We start from the raw sequence: 22,844 nt of genomic DNA, 5'->3' as shown, positions 1-22,844 counted from the left end.
AGTGAGAGAGGGAGGAGGGTAGCAGGAGAAGGGGGCGGTGCTGTGGCGGCAAACAGCAGGGAAAGAGAGGAGAGGACAGGACAGAGAGGAAGGGGGTTTCTACCAGAGAAAAGAGAGCAAACTTTGGCATGAGGAGGAGGAGCAGAAAGAATGAGAGTGTGAGAGAGAAGGAAAGCAATAGAAGGAGTGTGTGCAAGACTGAGAGAGGAGTACAGTGAGCAGACTGGGATTGTACCTCCAGGACAGACTGGGGAGACGCAAGGAGGCAGCCATGCAGAGCACTATGGGTATGTCAGCAGCACGACTGTATTTATTACACCCTCCGAATGCACGAGAGTTCAGATTACCACTGCAGCTCACAAGAGCTTTGAAGTGATGTGAAATGAATGATAGACTTTCTTAAAGCTGATAGCACTGGGGTGAGAAGAAGCTCTTTGAAGTTTAGCAGCTCTCTGTTGAGGAGAGATCTGTGGGAGAATGATCGCAGGGCACGAAGTTAATGATAATGTGTTTTTTTTTGACGATAAAGCAAGTTGGTGACTACTCAGAGGATTTGTATTGTTCTGTCAGGGAACAATATGTCTCAAAAGACATAACAGAGATCTCATTTATGCTTCATTTAAGTATAAACTTTGTCTCAGATGTTTCCTCTGAAATTCCTAGTCTTTGGAGAAATAAAAATAGGCAACATGAAATGATTGTTGATGTACATTAAAAGCAAATATCTATAAAATGAATGTGAAAGCTCAGATCATTTGATCTTGGAAGAAGTTGATGAGAAATGTTTGAGTTTATATTGAGATCTCTGACTTTTGGTATCTTGTCAAATCTGAGCATATTGTGAAACTTTGAGATCTTTTCTGGAACTCAGGAGGAGACACATGTGAGATTAGTGGGGCTTTTCCCACAGAAGAAACATCTAAGATGCATGAAGCTTAAATAAAAGTCTTCAATTGTTCTCCTTTTTAATGTAATTGTTATAGGGGACACACTGTAAGTGTGATATCTTTTGTGGTTTTTATTTCCTACACTCTTAAAAATGGTGATCCATGGAACTTTTCCATTTTCCATTTTCCAAGTTCTTTATAGTAGAAAAAGGTTCTTTAGATTTTTTTGAAATGGTTTACTTGAGGAAATGTTCACTGAAAGGTTCTTTGAAGATCCAAAAATTGTTCTTTTATGACATCACTGTAAAAACCTCCTTTGGAACCTTTATTTTTAAGAGTGTGTAGGAATTTATATCTGTTGTAAAGAGTGTTTGTAGAGCTGTTAGGTATTTGTAGCTGGTTTGTGTGTGTGTGTGTGTGAGCAGGGCCTTGTGAATGGATTGATTTACAGGACTCAGTTAAGCTGTTTGATTTTTGGTTTTGTGAGGACTGTGTTTTGGAAGTACACTCGTAAACATAAAGGTTCTTTATTAGCATCTACAGCTTCATGAAGAACCATCAATGAAACCTTTCCATTGCACAGAATGTTCTTTATAGTGGAAAAAGTTTCTTTAGATTATTCAAATGTTCTTCACACTGAGCAAAATGGTTCTTTTAAGAACGGTTCACTGAAAATGTTTCTTTTGGAACCTTTATTTTAATAGTGAATATGAAGTAAAAAGTTGGCGTATGAACAACTGGCTTGGATTGGAACGTCTGATGTCCAGCACACACTCCAATCGCTCCTCGCCCAGTGCTTACACAAAGCTTCTTCAAACTAGTCAAACACCACTAAGCTTCTTGCCCAGCATGTGGCCTGATCTATTGACATTTCGTTCTCGAAAGGGATGAAGTTTAGATTGAAACACCCCCAAGTATACTGAGAATCCCATTTGTGTTTAAAGTGGATGTGACTCAGCTCATGGCACATTCTTATACAGTAAAAGCCTGAAATAGAGCGGCCCGTTACTGCGTGTCGGCAGCGTCCAGACTCGGCTCCAGATGAGATCACCTAGGGGGGTGGAAAGGTGCTTGCGTCAGTGAGTCGGAAAATAATAGATGAGTTAAATCACTCTCATATGTTACAGGGCTCTGAAATACAGCCTTAGTAAATGCGGTCAGCTCGCTGTCTCTGTAAGGACAGTGTGTGCTTCACTGACTGGCTGTCTCACATTGTCTCACAGGTTTATGTTCTCCAAAACACCTCGTTCCATCTCCTCTCCTTGCTTTACTGGTTCCATTTATGAGATGCTTTTATGTGCCAAGTATTTATGTAAGGCTGTAGCTTCCTGCAGACGTATATACAGAGGGAGAGCTCATTAACGTCGACTCAGACTCAGCTGACTGCACTGAATCACAACTTTCCATGCCACTCTTTTCCTCTCCGTCTGAGCTCGGCTGGAATCTGTTGGGACAGTGTCTGTACGTCCACATCCTCTTGCGGCTGGTCCCGCTGCGTGTTTGCAACTTTTCATGACCAGCTCCAAGGTTGTCTTTTTTTTTCTGTTTGCGGTTCCTGCGTGGTTCACCATCTCTGCACTTTTAAGATGAATTACATATTCATGCTGGCATAGTTTGTCTGAGGCAACGTTGGTTATGTAAGCGCTGGTGTGGAATTAATTTACCGGTATGTGCGCTGTGCCACTTTTCTCCCCGACTGCAGTGCATTTCTGCACTGTGATTTCAGTTTGATCATTAGACTGATGATTATGGCTTGTCAGAAACACCGCAAAATTATTTATTTGTCTCTTTCTGCTTGGTTCAGAAAGCTTCGAGAGGAGGCAGAGAAGCCATTTTGAGAAGATCAATGGCCACAGCCAGTAAAGAAATACTTTGACTAGAAGAATTCAGAGAGGCTGCACATAAAAGTTATCTGCGGTCTATTTTAAAGAGAGACCAGAGTACCAATCATTCCCTCATGAGACAGTAGCAAAGCATCTTTCTGTCTCTAACATTGCTCATTTTCATTTATCTACCCTCTGAAAAAGACCCCATTAAACCCTATAGAATTGAATCTAAATAATGCACTAAACATTAACTGAATAACAAAATGTAACACAAAACACCCTAATGTACACAAAAATATTGAAATAAAACATAATCATGTGATGTCACGCAGGGACCTTTAAATGCAGCAATAGTTTTTCTTCCAAAAACCATAAATCTGACAGTAAAATTCCACATAATATGATGTTAAATCATTTACATTTTTTCACTGTATGGTAAGGTTACAGTTAATTAGTTAAGTTTTTTTTCCTTTATTATTATTAATTTATAATATATTAATACAAAAATACAGTAGATGTTTTATTTTCCACATTCTAGTTAAAAAGTTCCATGGTATTTCCACAGATTGTTTTGGCATTGATTTATGTGATATGAATATGACACTAAAGCGTTTTATACTAAACATTTTATTTTGAGCCTTTGTAAAACACAATCAGGCTACATTATGTACTAAGTCTGGATAAGTATTTGAGATTACCTTTTGAATTTGAAGAAACATTTGCTAACAGTAATTTCTGCCGGGCAGTAGCTTGTCCTTATATGCTCTTCAGTAAGCCAACTGTCTGTCCTCTCCCCCGTTCATAACTGAGAGTCTGGATTTCACTCAGTAGTTTTTCAGACCATACTCGGTACATTTTAAATACTTTATCACTTTATTACCATCCTATCAGTGGCATCTCCTCAAAATGGCCACTCTCACAGTAATAACAGTGCGGTGGAGCCACAGCTCCTCTCCGTTCTGCTGTTATTCCAAGTGTCTGTTTCTGACCACTGGATTAAACTGAATAATCATTAGTGGTTGGAAATTCCTACCGTGGCAAAGAGCAGCTGACTCAGAAGCAACTGGCTCCTGGATGTTACATGGCCATTCCACTGCTCGCAAAAGCTCAGAATTGCAGTGGGTCAAACTGACCAAATATTGTTGACCACAGAGTGACAGACCGACTAGTCTCACATAGCCAGACTTTCAGCATAGCATCTGATCTGTTTTGCATGCTTAGACAGGAAGATGCCTTTTGACCATCATATAAAGCAACCAGTCACAGTTCATATTGTTTTTATATTCAGTTTTTTTTTTTTTGGCAAGTCCAGTGAATAGTTCTTCCTCATCAACCCTCATTGAACTGTATCTCAATCCAGTATGCAGCAGTTTTAACCTGCATTAGTAAGCTTTACTATAAACGTGCCTTAAATGAAGTTTACCAAACAGGTCAAGTTGTATTGGGTGCAGTGGTCAAATCAAGCCGTCTTTACTCAAAATCGTTAGTTCATAAGTTTTTAAAGTATTTTTAAATGAAACATACACAAATATATAACAAACATCAAATATAACATTTTTATGTTAACAACAACTATAACATTGCTACTTAAAATTCTTTTATGGTAATTAAATATGCTGTTATACTGTATTTGGTACACTAAACAGCTATTTATCGCATATTCACACAACCATTCTGTGTGAACGATGTAACAATGAAGGTAATTTTGACTAAAAAACGACTTTGTTTAGATCACACAGCTCCTGAGATGTTTGCACTCAATGTACTTTATAGCAGTCAGGCCAAGGGAGGTTGTTCCCGCTGGCAGATGCTTAGTAATGGGCACCACGGCTGGCGTCTGGGCCTGTGCCAGCGGACTCAGCGCTGCACACAAAATGTCCGCTGTTGATTGGCAGGTAGTGTCAGTCCAGATGGCAGCAGCTCCTATGTGGTATTGTGCGAATAACGTCGCCCGCTGCATCTCATTCTGGAGTTTGAGCCAGCCGGCTCTTTTCTGAAAGGCTCGCTGGATGGGATGCCCAGGGAGGCTCGGACAGTGAGACAGGAGAGATTGTCTTCGGGAGGTTTGTGAGGCGGCTCGGGCCCCTGTTCAAGGGGGCTTTTAATAGAGCCCATATGCTTTGAGATGCTAAAGAGCCGACCAGCCCCCTGCCTTCCCTAAACTTTCAGTTGAGTTTCCCTCTCTCACTCATTCTTTTATGGGTTCCTCTGTTGTTCTCCTGCCTGTGATTGATTTATGCATGTTCTCTAACACTCCACCTGCTCAGGTTTGAATTTGCCTTTCTCTTATGCTCTATCGTTCTCTTTCCTCTCTTCTCGGGGGAGTTCTCCCTGTGTTTTTGTTGCAAACTCCGGCTCCCTCCCCCTCTCGCTCTCTTTCACCCCAGGCAGTGCACATGTAGGCCTCAAGTGTCATGGCAACAGCCCCAAACAGAGCCAAAAGCCAAAAGCCTGCAACAGCAACAGGTTGGCAGTGAAACTAGCAGGGCCAATAATGCTTCTTCTACAGGCAGTGTTTCCCTGCCGCTTTTAATTCGATCCAGCATTTCAACAAAGAAACATACAATTAATTGAGTTGAGGTGGAGAGCTACAGGGTTTTACCATGAAAAATGAGTCGCTTACAGCGGCCATGTGATCTCTGGGAAACGCTGTTGTAGTGTCATTGTATGAGACGTTTGATATTTGAGTGAATTATTTAGGGCCAAAATGAATTTGCAAACTTTGAAACTCTTGTGTTTTTGTGTTGTTTCATAATTCTCGTCCCATATAACCCCCCGCATAAAATGGATAACGGATTGTTTTAATTCTATTTTAATTGATTTAATTACTTTTTTGCTATTCCCTCTATGCAAATAAAAGTATATATATGTTAGAATTACTATAGAAATTGTCACTTGACTTCCATTAGTTTTTTATATCCATGGGCATGAGAACCATGACGCATCCAAATAAGTATTGTATACTTAGGTTGAGACATTACCTAAGACATCAAATTGAGGTTAAGACGACTTTCGTCTACCTTATCAATAAATCATACACACACTCCCCGTGATCTCATTCCGCCTTGTTTTCCTGACAGAGAATTTTACACACATAATTAATAATTACACACTTAGTGTTTTTTATGTGTGCCAGAAAGAATAATCCTCTTTCCCAGACAGCATGTCTGTGAAAGTGTGATCAGTGACTCACTGTCATCATTCAGAATGAAACTCCTGACTGAGAAATGAAGGGATGAAAGAGGAGGCAGCATCTGTTTATTTCAGTCCATCAGAGCATTTTAGCACACTGAGGAGGATATTTGGGTCCATGACGGCAATGACTCCCTCTCTCTTGCTCCATTGACTCTATTATTGCAAATGCGTCATTCATGACTAAACTCTGTTTCTCCAGATTTGGGCGCCAGTGGACTTTTCAGACTGGATAACAGCCTAATTCAATTTATCAAGTATTTAACTGATTCATTTGAGCCGGTCTTGCACATTAGCTAATAAGGACAAAGGAGGATGTAAATAAAACGACTGAAGCTGAATCCTACTTTTACTATGCACTAAAAGTATGTACTGTGCTGGTGATGAGGAAAGTGCATACGTTCTAGTATGCAGAAACACTGTACTATTAAGTGTTCACTTACAGTGGGGGAAAAATTATTTGATCCCCTGCTGATTTTGTACGTTTGCCCACTGACAGAGAAATGATCAGTCTATAATTTTAATGGTAGGTTTATTTGAACAGTGAGAAAGAATAACAACAAATAAATCCAGAAAAACGCATTTCAAAAAAGTTATAAATTGATTTGCATTTTAATGAGTGAAATAAGTATTTGATCCCTTATCAGTCAGCAAGATTTCTGGCTCCCAGGTGTCTTTTATACAGGTAAGGAGCTGAGATTAGGAGCGCTCTCTTAAAGGGAGTGTATAACCTGTATAAAAGACACCTGTCCACAGAAGCAATCAATCAGTCAGATTCCAAACTCTGTCCAAGGATGTCAGGGACAAGATTGTAGACCTACACAAGGCTGGAATGGGCTACAAAACCATCATCAAGCAGCTTGGTGAGAAGGTGACAACAGATTATTCGCGAATGGAAGAAACACAAAATAACTGTCAATCTCCCTCGGACTGGGGCTCCATGCAATGTTTCAATGATCATGAGAACGGTGAGGAATCAGCCCAGAACTACACGGGAGGATCTTGTCAATGATCTCAAGGCAGCTGGGACCATAGTCACCAAGAAAACAATTGGTAACACTACGCCGAGAAGGACTGAAATCCTGCAGCGCCTGCAAGGTCCCCTGCTCAAGAAAGCACATGTACAGCCCGTCTGAAGTTTGCCAATGATTCAGAGGAGAACTGGGTGAAAGTGTTGTGGTCAGATGAGACCAAAATCCAGCTCTTTGGCATCAACTCAACTCGCCGTGTTTGGAGGAGGAGGAATGCTGCCTATGACCCCAAGAACACCATCCCCACCGTCAAACATGGAGGTGGAAACATTATGCTTTGGGGTGTCTTTGTAACTTTTTTGAAATGCATTTTCCTGGATTTTTTGTTGTTGTTATTCTGTCTCTCACTGTTCAAATAAACCTACCATTAAAATTATAGACTGATCATTTCTTCATCAGTAGGCAAACATACAAAATCAGCAGGGGATCAAATAATATTTTCCACACTGTAGCTTAATTATTTCTACAGCTATAAATGCATGTACAGAGATCTGTCACAAACTCTTCAGTGGGGCTATGGATCACATTAGTCCTAATAGCATGAATGCACACTTCAAAAATTCATACTGTTCATTTTTTACTATAATTTGGGACACTAATCCTAATCCCGAAATCCATATAGGATGGATAGAATGCGAATTGGGATTTAGTCTGAAATGGGACCAGTAGCTTATCTGATTATTGTTAGCATTGCAATTCTATCATGCAGGGCCATGGTATTTATTATAATTTATAAACTTCTGAATCTAGATCATTCCTAGAATCATCAGATCAAACAAAACTCACTAAATTAAAGGCATAGTTCACATAAAAATGAAGATACTGTAATCATTTACTCTTTCTCATGCCCCAAACTTGACTTTCTTTCTTCTGCTGAACACAAAAGAAGAAATTGTAAAGAATGTTTGTAACCAGTTTTGGTTCCCATTGACTTCCATTTTATATATATATATATACAGTTGTGCCCTTGGTAAATATGATCAAAGAAGGCTGTGAAAATAAGTCTGCATTGTTTATCCATTTGATCTTTCATTTAAAAATTTTAAAAAAGTCTAACCTTTAATTGAAGTAAAAAAAATAAGTACACAGTGGCCACAATTATTGGTACCTCTAGAAATTCTTATGATTGAAATATCTCTGAAGTATATTCCCATTCATATTTGCATTTTTTATCACACCAGGGTGATCGGGAACATTAAATTATCCAGCCATGGCTTCCTGTTTCACAGGATTATAAATATGAGGGGAAACAAAGGCCAAATTCCCTTAATCATTGATCACAATGAGTAAAATCAAAGAATGTATTTCTGTTGTGCAGCAAAAGATTGTTAAATTTCACAAATTAGAAAGTGGCTGTAAGAAAAGAGCTAAAGAATTAAAACCTGAACCTGACCTGAACCCTGCAGAAAATGAGTGGGTGAACTGAAGAGAAGCACCACCAACATGGAGCTGGGAATCTAAAGGGTCTGGAGTGATTCTGGATGAAGGAATGGTCTCTGATCTCTTGTCAGATGTTCTCCTAACTCATCAAGCATTATAGGTGAAGACTCAGAGTTGATATCTTGGAAAAAGGAGGTTGCAAAAAGTATTGAATAAAAGGGTATGATTAATTGTGGCCAATGTGTATTAGAGAAGAACATTTATTTCACAATGAGATTTCTCTCCCATTTTAAATTCTTATTCTCCAATGAAAGGCTTTTTAAATAAAAAATCAAAAGGATTAATGATACAGATTTATTTTCACAGCCGCCTTTGATCATATTTACCAATAATTTTGAGCACAACTGTATATTTTATATATATATATATATATATATATATATGTGTGTGTGTGTATATACAGTATATATGTAGGCCATATAATGGAAGTCAAACTGTTTAAAAAACATTCTTTGCTGTTCAGCAGAAGAAGGACAGTAATATAGGTCTGGATGACAGAATATTCATTTTTGGATGAACTATTCCTTTAACACTATATGACAAAAATGCTAAGATCTCAAAGTTTGTAGTTGTAGTGGCATTCATTACTAAACTAATTTATAGCAGTCTGGATCCCATTGGCATCTCCAGTTAGGACAGTTTGTCTCATCTTAATGGATTCACAGGTGCCATTTTAAGGCAGTCAGAGACTCGAAGAATAAAAGCACTTCGCAAAGTTTTTATGCTGTAGTGAAATGCTTTTTTATTTATTGACTGAATTTATATGATCCTTTAAATGTATGACAGCTAAGGCTAACTGATTGTGCCATTTGGCTTTTTGTAGTAACTGTAAATTGCTAATTTCCCTCATCTTAAATAACAAAGACTCTGTTAATTAAGCCTAATTACTGCTACAATTACTCTTCATGGCATATATGAATAATTCATGAGCACACGGCACACCTCGTAATTGCAGCAACCTAATGTTTTTCAAAGTAGGTCCTTCAGGTCTCTAACACTGTGTTTAGTTTTCTGCTGCGGTCACGTGATCGTGGTCTTTTTTCAGTGTGAATGTAACCGAGTGTTTTCGTATCATTGTGTGTGTTATCTGATAGAGGGGACAATAACAGTGCAGCTGGCAGGAAGTCTCGGAGCGGGGCCGCAGGCTGCAGAGCGGCCGGTCAGAGCTCTCTGGGGGGTCTGAACGTGTGACTAGAACAGGACACTGATGCATATCTATAATTCACACTGCTATACATGTAACATGTTTAAATGTGGGAGAAATAGGATCTAGTGCTAGATGATGAGAGGACACAATTGTGACAGGAATAACTGAGGAGTAAAACCAAAGGAACTAAACAGAGTAAAAGCACTTACATTAATTCACTGATTTAAAAAAAAAAAGTCTAAATCTCCATTTTTTGTGGTGGGACTACTACTGTGGGCAGACAAACCTTTTCATGACAGACATTGTTGTTAACTAAAACAAAAAATATTAAAATTTGTTTTCAGTGAATGAAAGTGCAGAAATCAAATAAAACATAAATATCGGATGAAAAACTTAAACTTAAAAAACTAATAAATAAATAAAAAATTAAATAAGTTGGAGTACTAAAATTGCTAAAACTGAAAATAAAAAAATGCTTAAATTTATATAAAAATATTTAAAAATTTAAAATGACAAAAGCACATAACAAAATAATTACAACTTTAACAAAAATGAAAACTGAAAATATGAAAAATAAAAGTTAATTCCAAATATTAAAATGCTATAAAATATAAATAAAAAATGCTGTAATAGTATATAAATAATGCTAAAACATCACTGCCAGATGGCTGTTGTTGCTGTTGTACATCATGAACGTATGCAGACAACACCAAGGAAACAAAAAGTTTACATTCTCCTAATTCAAAACAACAAACAGTCTGTCAAACTACCCACAGTTCCATGCAAACAAGAAAATGACGTACCTTCCTTCTTAATATCCTTCACTGTGCAAAATGTACCAGCTTTACAGGCAACATTATGCAACAAATGCTGTATAAGTTGTAATGAACCCGGGACATTCCTTTACGGAATGAAAATGAGCGAATCAAAGGAGAGCAGGAAGGTAGAAGAATGATTATAAGAAACTAAAGGAATGGATAGAGTGACTAATGAGAAAGACTAGAAGGTCATCAGGGCACAAAGATCCCTTAAGAATGTAAATAAACACAGTTGACTGCTTCAGTCCTCAGATGTTCCTGTTCCGCCGGAGGCCTCATAATCAGTAAACACAATATCATAAGTTTCATGGATCACTTTATGGTTATTACTTGAGTGCACAGAGACTATGCAGCTCTCACTTTTCCCTATTTAGAGCACAAGGAGTCATTCTTGTGGATTAATTGTCTACTTTTCATGGGCCATATTTATCCAAGCATGTACTTTTGTCCACTCTATTTTTGGGGAGCACACACACAGAGTTAATGAGCATGTGTGGTTGCATTTGCTACAGTCAGATGAGCTGGTAGATGAGGTCAGCATTTCCTTTGTGCTGCTTCCACTTCTCTTTAGTTTCCTGTGTTTCTCTGGATGTTCATGTGCCTGCGAGGGTTATGCAACGTAATGTTTCTTACGTTTTGTCTGGGGTACTTTGAACATGGTCTTGTTTTGACAGATTTGCATGACATAAAAATCTTAAATTAGCTAATTCACTTGGCCTCTTCTGGGAAAAAGCCTGCCGTTATCAGAACAAAGGCTTTGGTGTTGGATGCCACAATGTCATGTCTAACGTCTCCATGGGAAGAGACTTTGATCGGGATCTTCACACACATCAAATATCCTACCCCTGCAACTACACTTGAACCAAACAGAGACCAAATGTGATTAAGGGTTTAGGGATTTCTGCCCGGAGATTTGGAGCGCTGCTGGGTTCCAGGCTCAATGCTGGCATTCCATCCTATTCTGCTTCAGACTCCAGAGGAGCTCTGTGATTCCCAGAGGATTCACACCTCGCCGCTAATCCTTTCCGGCGGCAGAGGCGCTATTAAGACTTATCATAACGAGATTTCAGCCACCAGCCACCTCACTGTGGAATTTGATTAGAAACACCTGCTGCAGAGAGATGCACTATTCTCTCACTGTCGAGACAGGAGAGATCAAAGACTGAGCGAGAGTGAGAGGGATGCATTTGGATATTATATTATATTATATTATATTATATATTATATTATATTATATTATATTATATTATATTATATTATATTATATTATATTATATTATATTATATTATATTATATTATATAAAATTACAAAAGCACATAACAAAATTACTAAAATTAAAATGAAAACTGAAAATATAAAAAGCCTGGTAAATAATACATAAATAAATAAAAAATACAAAATTAAACATGCATAATGCAATATGATGTTTAAATAATATAATACATAATATAAAATAGGTATTTACAGAATTTGACAGTGTTGTGCTGCTTTCTAAAGGCTAGTCAGAAATCATAATATAAATCACAATTATTTAATGTTGTTAACAGCCAGTTTTATGTTTCTAACTATTCTAATTGTGGAAAGAAACTAAATATTGTCCAGATAATATTCATACATGAAAATATATAGTTGCATATATTTATTTATTTTTTAGAAAGGTGTTATGTCGTAAATTATATTTTTCATCGAATTAGATAAAATATCAAAGTGGCATTTTTAAAGACGAGCAGTATGAACACACTTTTTAAATAAATTATTTCACAAAATCATGTTTAAGTTTCAACAGATTAGACGATATATAACAAAGCAAAACCAAAGTGAATAGTTTTCACACATGGCTGGTTAGGGGTTGGAGGGAGCTTATATGGAAGAGGAATTTCAGTAACCTCAGCAGAGATGGAGGAGCGCAACATAATTAGCCTTTGAGATCTCAGAATGCAATGAGGAGGAACTGAGGAGAGATATCTGGGGGTCATTCAGCTGGGGACGGGTCTCTGACCAGCTGGTTTGAAGTTCACAGGGTTGAAAGGGGCTGATCCTGAGGGGATTTTCTCATTATATCATCACAGGCTTTGGGAGAATGTCCAAGGTTCTGTTTGGGTTAGTGTGTTTGTATGAGGTGCAGGATGTACTGAGGCTCTGTGAGTGGTTTGGAGGCCATGCAGCTCATTTTGGGGTAACTTTAGGGTAACAGTTGGAATCTGGGTGGGAATGGTGCAGGTTGGGTTTAACAAAGGCTTTGAGGAGGGGGTGGAATTAAGTTGAAGAGAGTTTAAAAAGAGTGAAGTGATTCCAGCACGACGTGACCTTGTCTTTTTCTGCTCTTGGACACACTCTAAGATTGCAGCCCAAATCGTTTTCCCCTCAAGTGACAGATGTATTGTTTAGTGAACAGCTAAAATCACTCTGAATCTGACATTTTAAATTCTGAAAATGGATATTTATCAAGGTTGTAATTTTTTTGTGCAATTTGACTTCAGGTTGAAATGTAGAAAATTTTATGTCAATTTAGATATGAAACAACTGAATCAGTGTGATGAAAACCACAGTCACACAAGAAATTCAGATTTGAGCAGGTAATTATAATTGTTCACAATGCCTCTCAGAGTAAGTTGAGCCTCAATGTCCTCAAACACTTCACGCACCTTGACCAGTATAAACACTTTTGTACAATTAGTTGCTTGTTGTTTTTTGGCATAGTTGGTGTTTATTTGCATTAAGGACTGATTGTTGTGCCCTGCAGCACAGCCACAGTGCAGTTAGAGATCTGGACTGACTGCAGAAACATACTTTATAAGAAGCGCTGAAGCAGAAATACCTGATAGCCACGTTAGTGGAACTATGTGCGTAAGCACTCGCAGAGAGCCGCCCTGGAAACTGTTACTCTCAGGGAGTCACGCTATCCCTCTTTCTCCTCTTTCTCAAACTTTCTGTTTAATCTCATTCACAGCACTGTTTTATCCAAGTACTCTGCTATTAATATTAATATCCACATTCTCAGCTGTGACAGAGAAATTCCCGTTGCCATCTCAGTATGCACCTGGATTTATTTAGAGGAACGGAGCAAAATCAACCCTCCAACCTTTTAGACAATAAGTGTCTATCCTGTAGAGCATTCAAGATACTCCAGGGGGCCCATGGTGAATATATGTAACATAAAATAATTTGTTTTACTTTTTAAATTGATATATTATATTATATTGTATTATATTATTATATTTGGACCATACACTAATATAAAAGAAGCCAACTGGTCAGCATTCAGGTCAACTCCTTCAATACTGTTTAAAAAGCATCACAGGATGAACCTCATGCAGTTGGTTGTCTCTTCAGCTGCTTCTTGAAAGAAGTGATCTCAGCAGTGGAGGTTGGCAGCTCATTTTACCGGAGAGGAACAGATAGGGTGAAAGTTTTGGAGAGTGCTTCGTTGTGAAGGAACAACAAGGCATCTCTTATTAAGTTGCTGGCAGGATAGAGTATTCACTTGTAGGAGTGAATTAAGGGATTTAGGGACAATTCCAGTAGTTAGAAAAATATTAATAATTAGGGGTAAATAGGTCCATATTGGTTTATTGGTTTATTACCCAAATATAAATTCTTCCCCACAGACACTAATGGTACATGGTACAATGGTATGACGGATAGGAAGGGAAGGTTGAGACAACAGAAACGTTGTCCTCCCATGCTTAAGTCTGCTACTTTGACTTCATCAGAATTCAAACCTCAGCTAAAATGCCATGTGGGGGGCTGCATGTGGATGATTGAACAAAACAAGGAATGTCTTATGAGAAGTTTGAGTCAGACTAGCACTGGCTTTCTCTTTGCCTGTTTGTCCCGGTGGCAGAGAGGTCACTGGGATGGGAGTGCAGTCGGGCGGTCTGATCTCTCCTGGTGACTCAAGACTGTGTGTTCCTCCTGCATGTGGCTCTTTGAAGTGCATTGGGAGTGTGTTCTGAAGTGCACTGAGGGTGTGTAATTGATTGGACTGGCAGGCTCTTTGCAGATTATTCCACATGGTCAGACTGCTCTTAGCACACTGCAGCAGGCTAAATATATACCCCTCAATGCCCATCCGAGAATTAAACTCTTAACACTGATTCACAAACACATAACTCACTACTAATGCTTGCTTATCTGTTTTTAATTGAACTGTTACATAGCTCATTCATTTTATGCTGTGCAAACTAAAGGCTGTACAGTTATGACATGTAATAGTGGAACATTATTAAGGCAAAGTGTCTTTGGTGAGATGGACAAGTATGTTAGTGCCCACTAGTTCCAAAACTTAAAGGATGCTGTTCAATCCCTGCAAAGGGCACCATTATCATTTTGCCCTTGTAAGCATTTTTTTAATTGATTATATTTACATTATAATTACATAATAATAATAATAATAATACATGAACAGCCCTAGGATCTGTAATTAGCAAATTTCTATGTAAACAGAAAACTGGGGTGGGACATGACATATCCTTTTATTTAAATAACCCATTGCCTTTCATTTAGCTTACAACCATGAACCAAGATGTGCTATTTGCTGGTCATTAACAGGTGGTATTAGGGTGAGGGACATTCAGAAAAGAGAAACACTATAAGTTTAAATTGCATCTATATGCTAAGTCTTTAACATTACCCTTTAATTGTTTTTTTTGTTTGTTTTTTTTGGGTGGCGGCAAATATAAAAAAGTCCAACTACTAAAAATTTTAAAATCAAATCACAACATGCAGTTCAAATGGGATGGAAAAAAAAGAGTAGAAATGGCAGTTATTGTGGCGCATTGAGTCAGCAATCTTTAACCACAGATTGCTGACTCAAGGTACTTAACCTCAATAACCTGTAATAAGACCATGATCTCATTCTGTGGAAATATTGTGTAAAGTTACAGGGAAAAATTGCAACACTTTGGTCAAGTGGCCATGTCTAAAGATTCACGATTCTTTTGTGTTTGAAATAAAAAACTTTGCAATTATATGACCTAAAATTATATGATCCATTTTAAAGGTTACATGACATTCAGCCCAGTTAGACTGTAATCTTAATTCCTTGTCTTCCTGTTTTTCTCTCCACAGAGTGTGTGTCCTGGGCGTGTTTTCGCCATGGCTCTAGTTCAGGCACTGCCTGTGCCCACTGATCACCCCAAACCCAGCGCTGACATCCAGCAGTGCTGCTCAGTGTCTCACTCCCCCACCGTAGCTGCGGCAGGCAACATGGGCTCCGTCAGCAGCCTCATCTCTGGACGTACCTACCAGGAGCGTCACTGCCGAGCTGTCAGCGACTTTGGCGCCAAGTATCGCAAACCCACACCAGCTACGAGCTGCTTCAGACAGCAAGAGGGCACGCTGCGCAGCGCCAGCTCACAGGAGCAGCTTCTCACCAGCCAGCCTCCTCTACCACCTAAAAACAGGTCCTCTGCCCTCATCTCTGCTGGCAATGGCAACTATGGCTATTTGAGTGATGAGCCAGTGGGCGACTGGAATGATAATCATGTGACCACATGCAGCCCGTCCAGTGATACCGAAGAGCCTCCTGATAACAGAGGCATGAATGGTAACATTGGTGGCCCTCCTCCCAAACTTGTCCCAGTGTCAGGCAGGCTGGAAAAGGTGAGTCTGGGGGTGTTTGGGAGGTAAACATAAAAGAAAAAACCTTACAGCTCAAACAAGAATAAGCACGAGTGCTTTAAATGTAGTACAAGCTACACATTTGTTGTTTTTAACTAGACCATTTAAAATTCTGCCAATTGTTATTTTGACAAGGTCTCATTCATTTGTTTTACTGTAAAGAACAGTAGTTTTGCTGATGCTCATTACACACAATGGGTAGTACATCTAATTGGCTATTCATTTCCATTGATCGAAGAGAGCCTTTAATCACTGCAATATGTCAATATGCCATCACTTACTGTATTTAATCAATGGCACCTCAGTTACACTTTCTACCAAAATAGTGGTTGCTGTTGATGGCTTTATGCTTTAGCCGTTTATTTTGTCGATACACTACCATTCAAAAGTTTGGGGTCAGCAAGATTTTTTATTAAAAAAACAATTATTCAGCAAAGACACATTAAGGACAGTCAAGACATTTATAACGCGTCAAAAAAGTTCATTTAAAGGGATAGTTCACCCAAAAATGAAACTTTTATGTTTATCTGCTTACCCCCAGGGCATCCAAGATGTAGGGGACTTTGTTTCTTCAGTAGAACACAAACGAAGATTTTTAACTCAAACCGTTGCAGTCTGTCAGTCATATAATGGCAGTCAGTGGTACTCACGGCTTTGAGAGAGAAAAAAAACATACACAGACAAAACCAAATTAAACCCTGCGGCTTGTGACGATACATTGAGGTCTTTAGACATGAAACGATCGGTTTGTACAAGAAACTGAACAGTATTTATATCGTTTTTTAACTCTGATCCGCTGCACGGTCCAGCTGTCCTGAGATCATTCACACAACAGCCGGCGCGTGATGCGTCTTCTTCTTCTTCTTCTTGCTTTACGGCGGATCACAGACTTATAAGTGCATTACAGCCACCTATCTCTCAAATGGACCATTGACACTCTATCTACAATCTCAGTTAGGAGTGTCAATGGTCCATTTGAGAGATAGTTGCTGGAGTAGGCTGGATTAATGGTTACTAAAAATTCAGCTTTTCTATCACAGGGATAAATTATATTTTAAAATATATTAAAATACAAAATAGTTACTTTATATTGTAATAATATCTCACAATATTGCTGTTTTACTGTATTTTTGATCAAATAAATGCAGTCTTGGTAAGCATATCCTTCATAAAAATTAAAAATCTTACCAACCCCAAAGTTTTGAACAGCAGTGTAGTTAGCGTTTTAGTTAAAATGCATGTGTATTTAGTTAAAATACCATTTACTTTTGTTCACAGAGTATGGAGAAGATACTGATCCGTCCCACTGCCTTTAAGCCTGTCGTGCCCAAGAATCGGAACTCCGTGCAGTACTTGCCTCCACGGTCAGGGGGCAGTCTGTCTGAAAGCCAGGGCAGCCTCAACCTCTTACTTCCTGGCACTGGAGCAGGGTTGGCCTGTACGGAGAAGCGCAATTCTTACAGTGGGGGGCGCAATGCGCGGAGTAGCCAGTCCTGCACTATGTCTGACTCAGGCCGCAACTCTCTCTCCAGCCTACCCACCTACAGCAGCACAGGTTACAGCCTGGCACAGAGCGAGGTACCCACCGGGCACATGGAAACCACACGCTCTGGCGGTGGCCACGGACACTCTAACTCTGACAGTGGTCGGTCATCATCCAGTAAGAGCACGGGGTCTTTAAGTGGCCGTGGCCAGCCCCTCTCAGACAGTGGATCGTGTGGCCGTTCACCGGCTCCAGGAGAAGGGTATGAAGGTGTCATTCGGGAACTTGAGGAGAAGCTGAGGGAAAGAGACCTGGAGCTGCAGCAACTCAGGGACAACCTGGATGAGAATGAGGCAGCCATCTGTCAGGTGACAATCACAGTTTTCTACCAGCTATTAGTGCCATTTGACAGGGAATTGTTAGATACAGTGGATACAACGCAAGTAAAATCATGTGTCTTTTCCACGCAGGTGTATGAGGAGAAACAGAAACGTTGTGAACAAGAGTTGGAGGACCTTCGGCAGAGCTGTGCATCGAAAATGAAGCAGGTGCAGCTGAAGGCACAGCGGGCGCAACAGATCCTGCAGTTGCAGGTGTTTCAGCTGCAACAGGAGAAGAAAAAATTGCAAGAGGACTTCTCCCAACTGCTGCAGGAACGGGAGGCATTGGAGAGGAGATGTGCCTCTTTTGAGAAGGAGCAGACTCAGCTAGGTCCTCGTCTAGAAGAGACAAAGTGGGAGGTGAGACCTCGTAGCCATTTAGATCTAGCAATAATCAATAATTACATTCAATGAACTTGAATGCCTCTGTATTGCAGGTCTGTCAGAAGTCAGGTGAGATCTCTCTGCTGAAGCAGCAGCTGAAGGATGTACAGGCTGATCTTGGCCAGAAGGCCAGTGAGATTATTGCTCTGAAGGCCCAGTTGAGAGAGGCTCGTTCTGAGCTTCAAGCTAGCCAGGTTCGCTCACAGGAAGCCCACGCCACAGCCCGCACTCGTACACTCGAACTTGAAGTTTGCGAGAATGAGCTGCAGCGTCGTAAAAGCGAAGCGGAGCTCCTGCGGGAGAAGGTAGGCCGTTTGGAGGAAGAGTCCCTCCGTCTTAAAGAGGCCCTGGCAGTGCCCCCGTCCCAAACTCTTCCTTCTAAGGGCCAGTGCATGAGCTTGCCTCTTCCCCAAAGCCGTGGAGGAATTGCACACGGGATTAGCCCTGCTTTCCGGGACAACGGCAGTGAAGAGCAGTTTCTAGCATACGAGAGCGATGAAGCGAAAGTGCACCGTCAGAGCGTGGATGTGCTTCACGGTCTCCGTCAGCAGGTGGACCGACTGCGGGCTGAGCTGATGTATGAGAGGAGGCGGAGTGAGGACCAGCTGGAGGCCTTTGAGGATGAACGCAGGGTGTGGCAGGAGGAGAAAGACAAGGTGATCCGTTACCAGAAGCAGCTGCAGCAGAACTACATCCAGATGTACCGCAGAAACCGAGACCTAGAACGTGTGATGAGGGAACTTAGTCTTGAGCTGGAGAACAGGGACATGGAGGAGTTTGACATGCGTAGCAATGAGATCCATTTCGAGGAGATCACTGCCACTGAAATATAACCCACATCTCACTCTGCCATCGCAAAATGAATTTCCACTGTGCTTGTGTGAGGAGCACTGGCCTTCACTGCAGTGACATTTGGCATGCTTCTCCACACTATTTCAGAAAGACTTATGTTCAAGGCAAGTTATTGTTGTGATGTCCGCAGAGGCCAGTAAAACATGGAACGTTTGTATTTACACATCTTTATGATCACTTCCTGCCTCGGAAACCTGTGAGGGACTTCAGATGAATGTACAATGACTGTGAACAGCAGTTAATTGATGCCACTGGTGAAGGGAAGGATGTCTTCAAAGATGGTGCTTTGTTCCTGACAAACCCCTGTAGTACAACTAGGGCTGTAATTTAGCTTAATTCTGAAAAAAGCCATGCAAAAAATATCGCATTTAATCCCCCGTTGACCTGAAACCTGAATTTTTTTTACACGGGACCTTCAAAAAAGACGTGTTTTTCCATTCAAAAGCATCTACACAGTGGTACAGAATGCAGGGCTCTCAAGATGTTATTTTCAAAGTGCAACTACTTTGAAGTGTAAGATGACATAAACAGCAAGATGCGACATAATGGCCAAAGACATTTGTAGCATACAACGAATGCTAGAATGTGTCCTTTGTGAACTACCTTGGGCAGATTGACAAATCCAATTTCTAAATGGGTTGATGCGAACTGCAGACCAATGGTGGGCTTATGTTTAATGATATCAAAATAAAAAAAAATTACGAATTTCCATTCAATACTTTACATGCCTTTATTTTCTCAACAAATATTGATGTATGCAGTTATTTGAGATTCATTTGATTACTTAAATTACTTAATTGGCAGCTTCAATTAGTTTAATCGAATACCACCATACACACAATCAGAAAAGACTGTCCCTGCAACGAAATATACTGAAATGGCCATGAGATTGAAGAACCAATGGGAAGAAACACAGCATGTAGGTTTCATGGAGTTTCTTATATCCTATATAGTACAGAGCACACTACTTGCCTCGCCCATTGTACCAGCATTAACACTGATGGGAAGAGACTTGGAGGCACTCTGTTGAGCATCTCATGTTAAGTCACAGGATCTGCAGTTTTTTGCATTCATTCTTGGTGTTCTAGTTGTGCTGGTGTTAAGTCCTCAATAACATTGTGTCATATCTTCTCAGCTACGGCACTATGCAGCAAGAACTGTCACCTCTCATCTCACAGCCCTGCTGCTTACGCTACATTTGATACTAATCACTGATGTAGAAGTGTTATTTTTATAATTAGATGATATATTAGCAGATATAACTAGCAAATATAGAGGCAGATATATTTTTTCTTTTCTTTGTGAGTATTGCCATGCACACTGTACAGAGTGAATAGCATGTGTGCATGACACCGTAGCATTTGTGTGGCCAGACAGTCTGGCGTCGAGTCACGTTATGGCATCACACAGGTCAACTGGTTGGTTTTTTCCAACCAGTTCTGCTCTGTTACGACATAGTTGATGAATGCATAGATATTATGTTAGATTTGCATACAATCTGAGAAATACTAATCAAACGTTTGTGGTCATTTTGTTAAAGGGATATACACTATATAAACTTGTTGTTTTTACAGAACAGATTCTTTAAAAAAGAGAGGAACAATTAAATATATATATATATATATATATATATATAATGTATATTTTTATATATAGTACCTCAAGCTATTTTGTGGTAACACAGGTAACTTTGTGGGTTTAATAAATATGAATTGCATATTTCACACCTTTTTGTCCAGAGGGGTCATTTGCCATAGCATTATTTCACAGTATTTCATACAGTAGTTAGTGCTTTCATATTCTCTTGGAGCATTTAGTATGTCCTTCTCTGATCATAACATGCAGTATTATTACATTATTTTTGAGCATGTTGTAGAAAAGTGTCAAGAACATTGCCTGACAACAAGGCCATGCTCGAGACACTAGCTTTTTTGACATCAGGGAAGACATATGAAACTTAATAGCAAAAAATAAATAAGTAAATTATGAAATGAGGAACTCTCACTGCAAAATCACATTTTTTATCCATCGCAACCAAAGATAATCTGTTATGCATTTTCCATATTATCTTTATCAGCTTATTTACATACATGTACACATTTTCACTCAGTGCTTCCTTTTTTTTTTTTACAAAACAGTGTAATATACTCTCAATGATCCTACAGTAAAACAGAGACACTTTATTTATGTGATAATGATCGTTTAAATGTTTTAATTCAAAGCCAAATTATTCATTTCCGTATTGGTCAGAATGGTTCACTGTTTATGATTAGTCTAGTCTTGTATCGCTTCTGTTCATTTTGATCTACATTCACCATCGACTACCTGAGAATCAGAAGATATGATGCCATATTTTTCTCACTCTGCTCAGATTATCATCCCTCGTGTTGTCGGGTTCATTTCTGTAGCACAGATTTGTTATTAGTGTACGAAAAGAGCTCTCTTACCCCTGGGCAATGTCCTGTGCATTTCTTCCTGACATGTCAATCACTCTCATGAAAAACACATGTGTAAATATTCCTCATATTGTAATATTATTGACATATTCAATATATTTGTTTTTACACACTCAAAATATCTTGGTGTAACCACTGTGAATAGACCAAAGCAAATTAACGTTTAATCTTTTTTCCCTCATGTATGTGCTCGTGTATGTTTCCTTTGTCAATCTGTAGTCTTTGTAGTCATGTATGTATATTTTCCTGTTGTATATTTCTTGTAAAAATGTGTTTTTAATTAAACAAAGTTGCCTCATTTTGAGTCTGGTGTTTTTGAAAATTTACAAGTCAACAATTTTACTTTCAATTTTTAGAGCTTTCTTTAAACTTGTTCATATGCTAAATATAAAACGTTTAGAAATGCACGTTGAAGAACTAATGTATAATAACACAAGTAACATTTTTGTTCGAAATGAACAAAATTTTAATTGTGAGCAAGTACACCATAAATACATCTTCCAAACGTTTTTGTGCCCTACCCTTATTACTACAGTGAACCTATATTAATATATTTTAGTCAAAACAGATTTCGCAGCAAACTGCATGTTTCTGTCATTCCTCCATGCGTGTTTACATCAAATAAAGGTAAACAGGTGCCTAATGTTGGTGGAAGGTGTAGCTTGAAACTACAACAAATGAACCTTTAACTGAAAAGAGTTCGCAAACAAAAAGGGAAAGCGACAGTGTGCGTAATAAAACATGAATCAACACCAGCTTTAGTTTGCAAAGCATCCCTTTTGCTGAGCATTGACTGGGTTCACAAAACAATGTTGGTAAATGCTGGTAACAATGCCAAACTCCAATCCAGTTACTACTAGTACTTTTTACTAGTACTAGTATGTTTGTCTATAAATAGCCTACTAGCCGAGTTAAAACATTTTACACCTTTTTTCTGAACTGATATGAAATCTCGATGGTTCATTTCAATGTCAGCACACTGGCAAGCATTTGTAATGTTATTTTAAAACAATTATATTTGTTGTATTTGTCATATATCCGTCTTTCTTTTATCATTTATTGATTTGGTCAGGCACTCCCGTACACTTCAAACAGTCCGATTCTTCCGCGTAGAATAGCCAAAGCACAACTCACGTAATCAAAACAATGTTCCTCCGCATTAACTTGTAGTTCTATGCTTCAACCACTAGAGGACCAATAAAAGTTACAATAGCGTATCTTTAATAATTTGTATTTTATCATTTAGAATCAGAATTAAGAGTCGAAAGAGCATACACAATGGAAACCGGCAATATTTAACCTTTTTATTTATAATCACACAATG

At 39.1% G+C, this 22,844-nt stretch overlaps 1 protein-coding gene across 2 annotated transcripts in view; it reads left to right on the top strand.

Annotated features, from left to right (window-relative positions):
• lzts2a (leucine zipper, putative tumor suppressor 2a) overlaps positions 1-21,812 on the top strand; it is a 65,650-nt gene extending 43,838 nt beyond the window's left edge. The window contains exons 1-5 of one of the 2 annotated variants that reach the window (XM_058795893.1): positions 80-287; positions 15,414-15,947; positions 17,244-17,816; positions 17,919-18,188; positions 18,266-21,812. In XM_058795893.1, the coding sequence (XP_058651876.1) occupies positions 15,441-15,947; positions 17,244-17,816; positions 17,919-18,188; positions 18,266-19,045 (2,130 nt within the window). In that variant the 5' untranslated portion in view covers positions 80-287; positions 15,414-15,440 and the 3' untranslated portion in view covers positions 19,046-21,812. Of the gene's footprint in view, positions 1-79; positions 288-15,413; positions 15,948-17,243; positions 17,817-17,918; positions 18,189-18,265 lie in introns of those variants that run through there. The other variant, XM_058795892.1, reaches the window with a different exon arrangement.
• The last annotated feature ends 1,032 nt before the right edge of the window (positions 21,813-22,844 follow it).

The sequence above is a fragment of the Onychostoma macrolepis genome, chromosome 13, assembly GCF_012432095.1.
Source record: "Onychostoma macrolepis isolate SWU-2019 chromosome 13, ASM1243209v1, whole genome shotgun sequence".
Classification (NCBI taxonomy): domain Eukaryota; kingdom Metazoa; phylum Chordata; class Actinopteri; order Cypriniformes; family Cyprinidae; genus Onychostoma; species Onychostoma macrolepis.
This window is presented reverse-complemented; position numbering and strand designations above follow the sequence as displayed.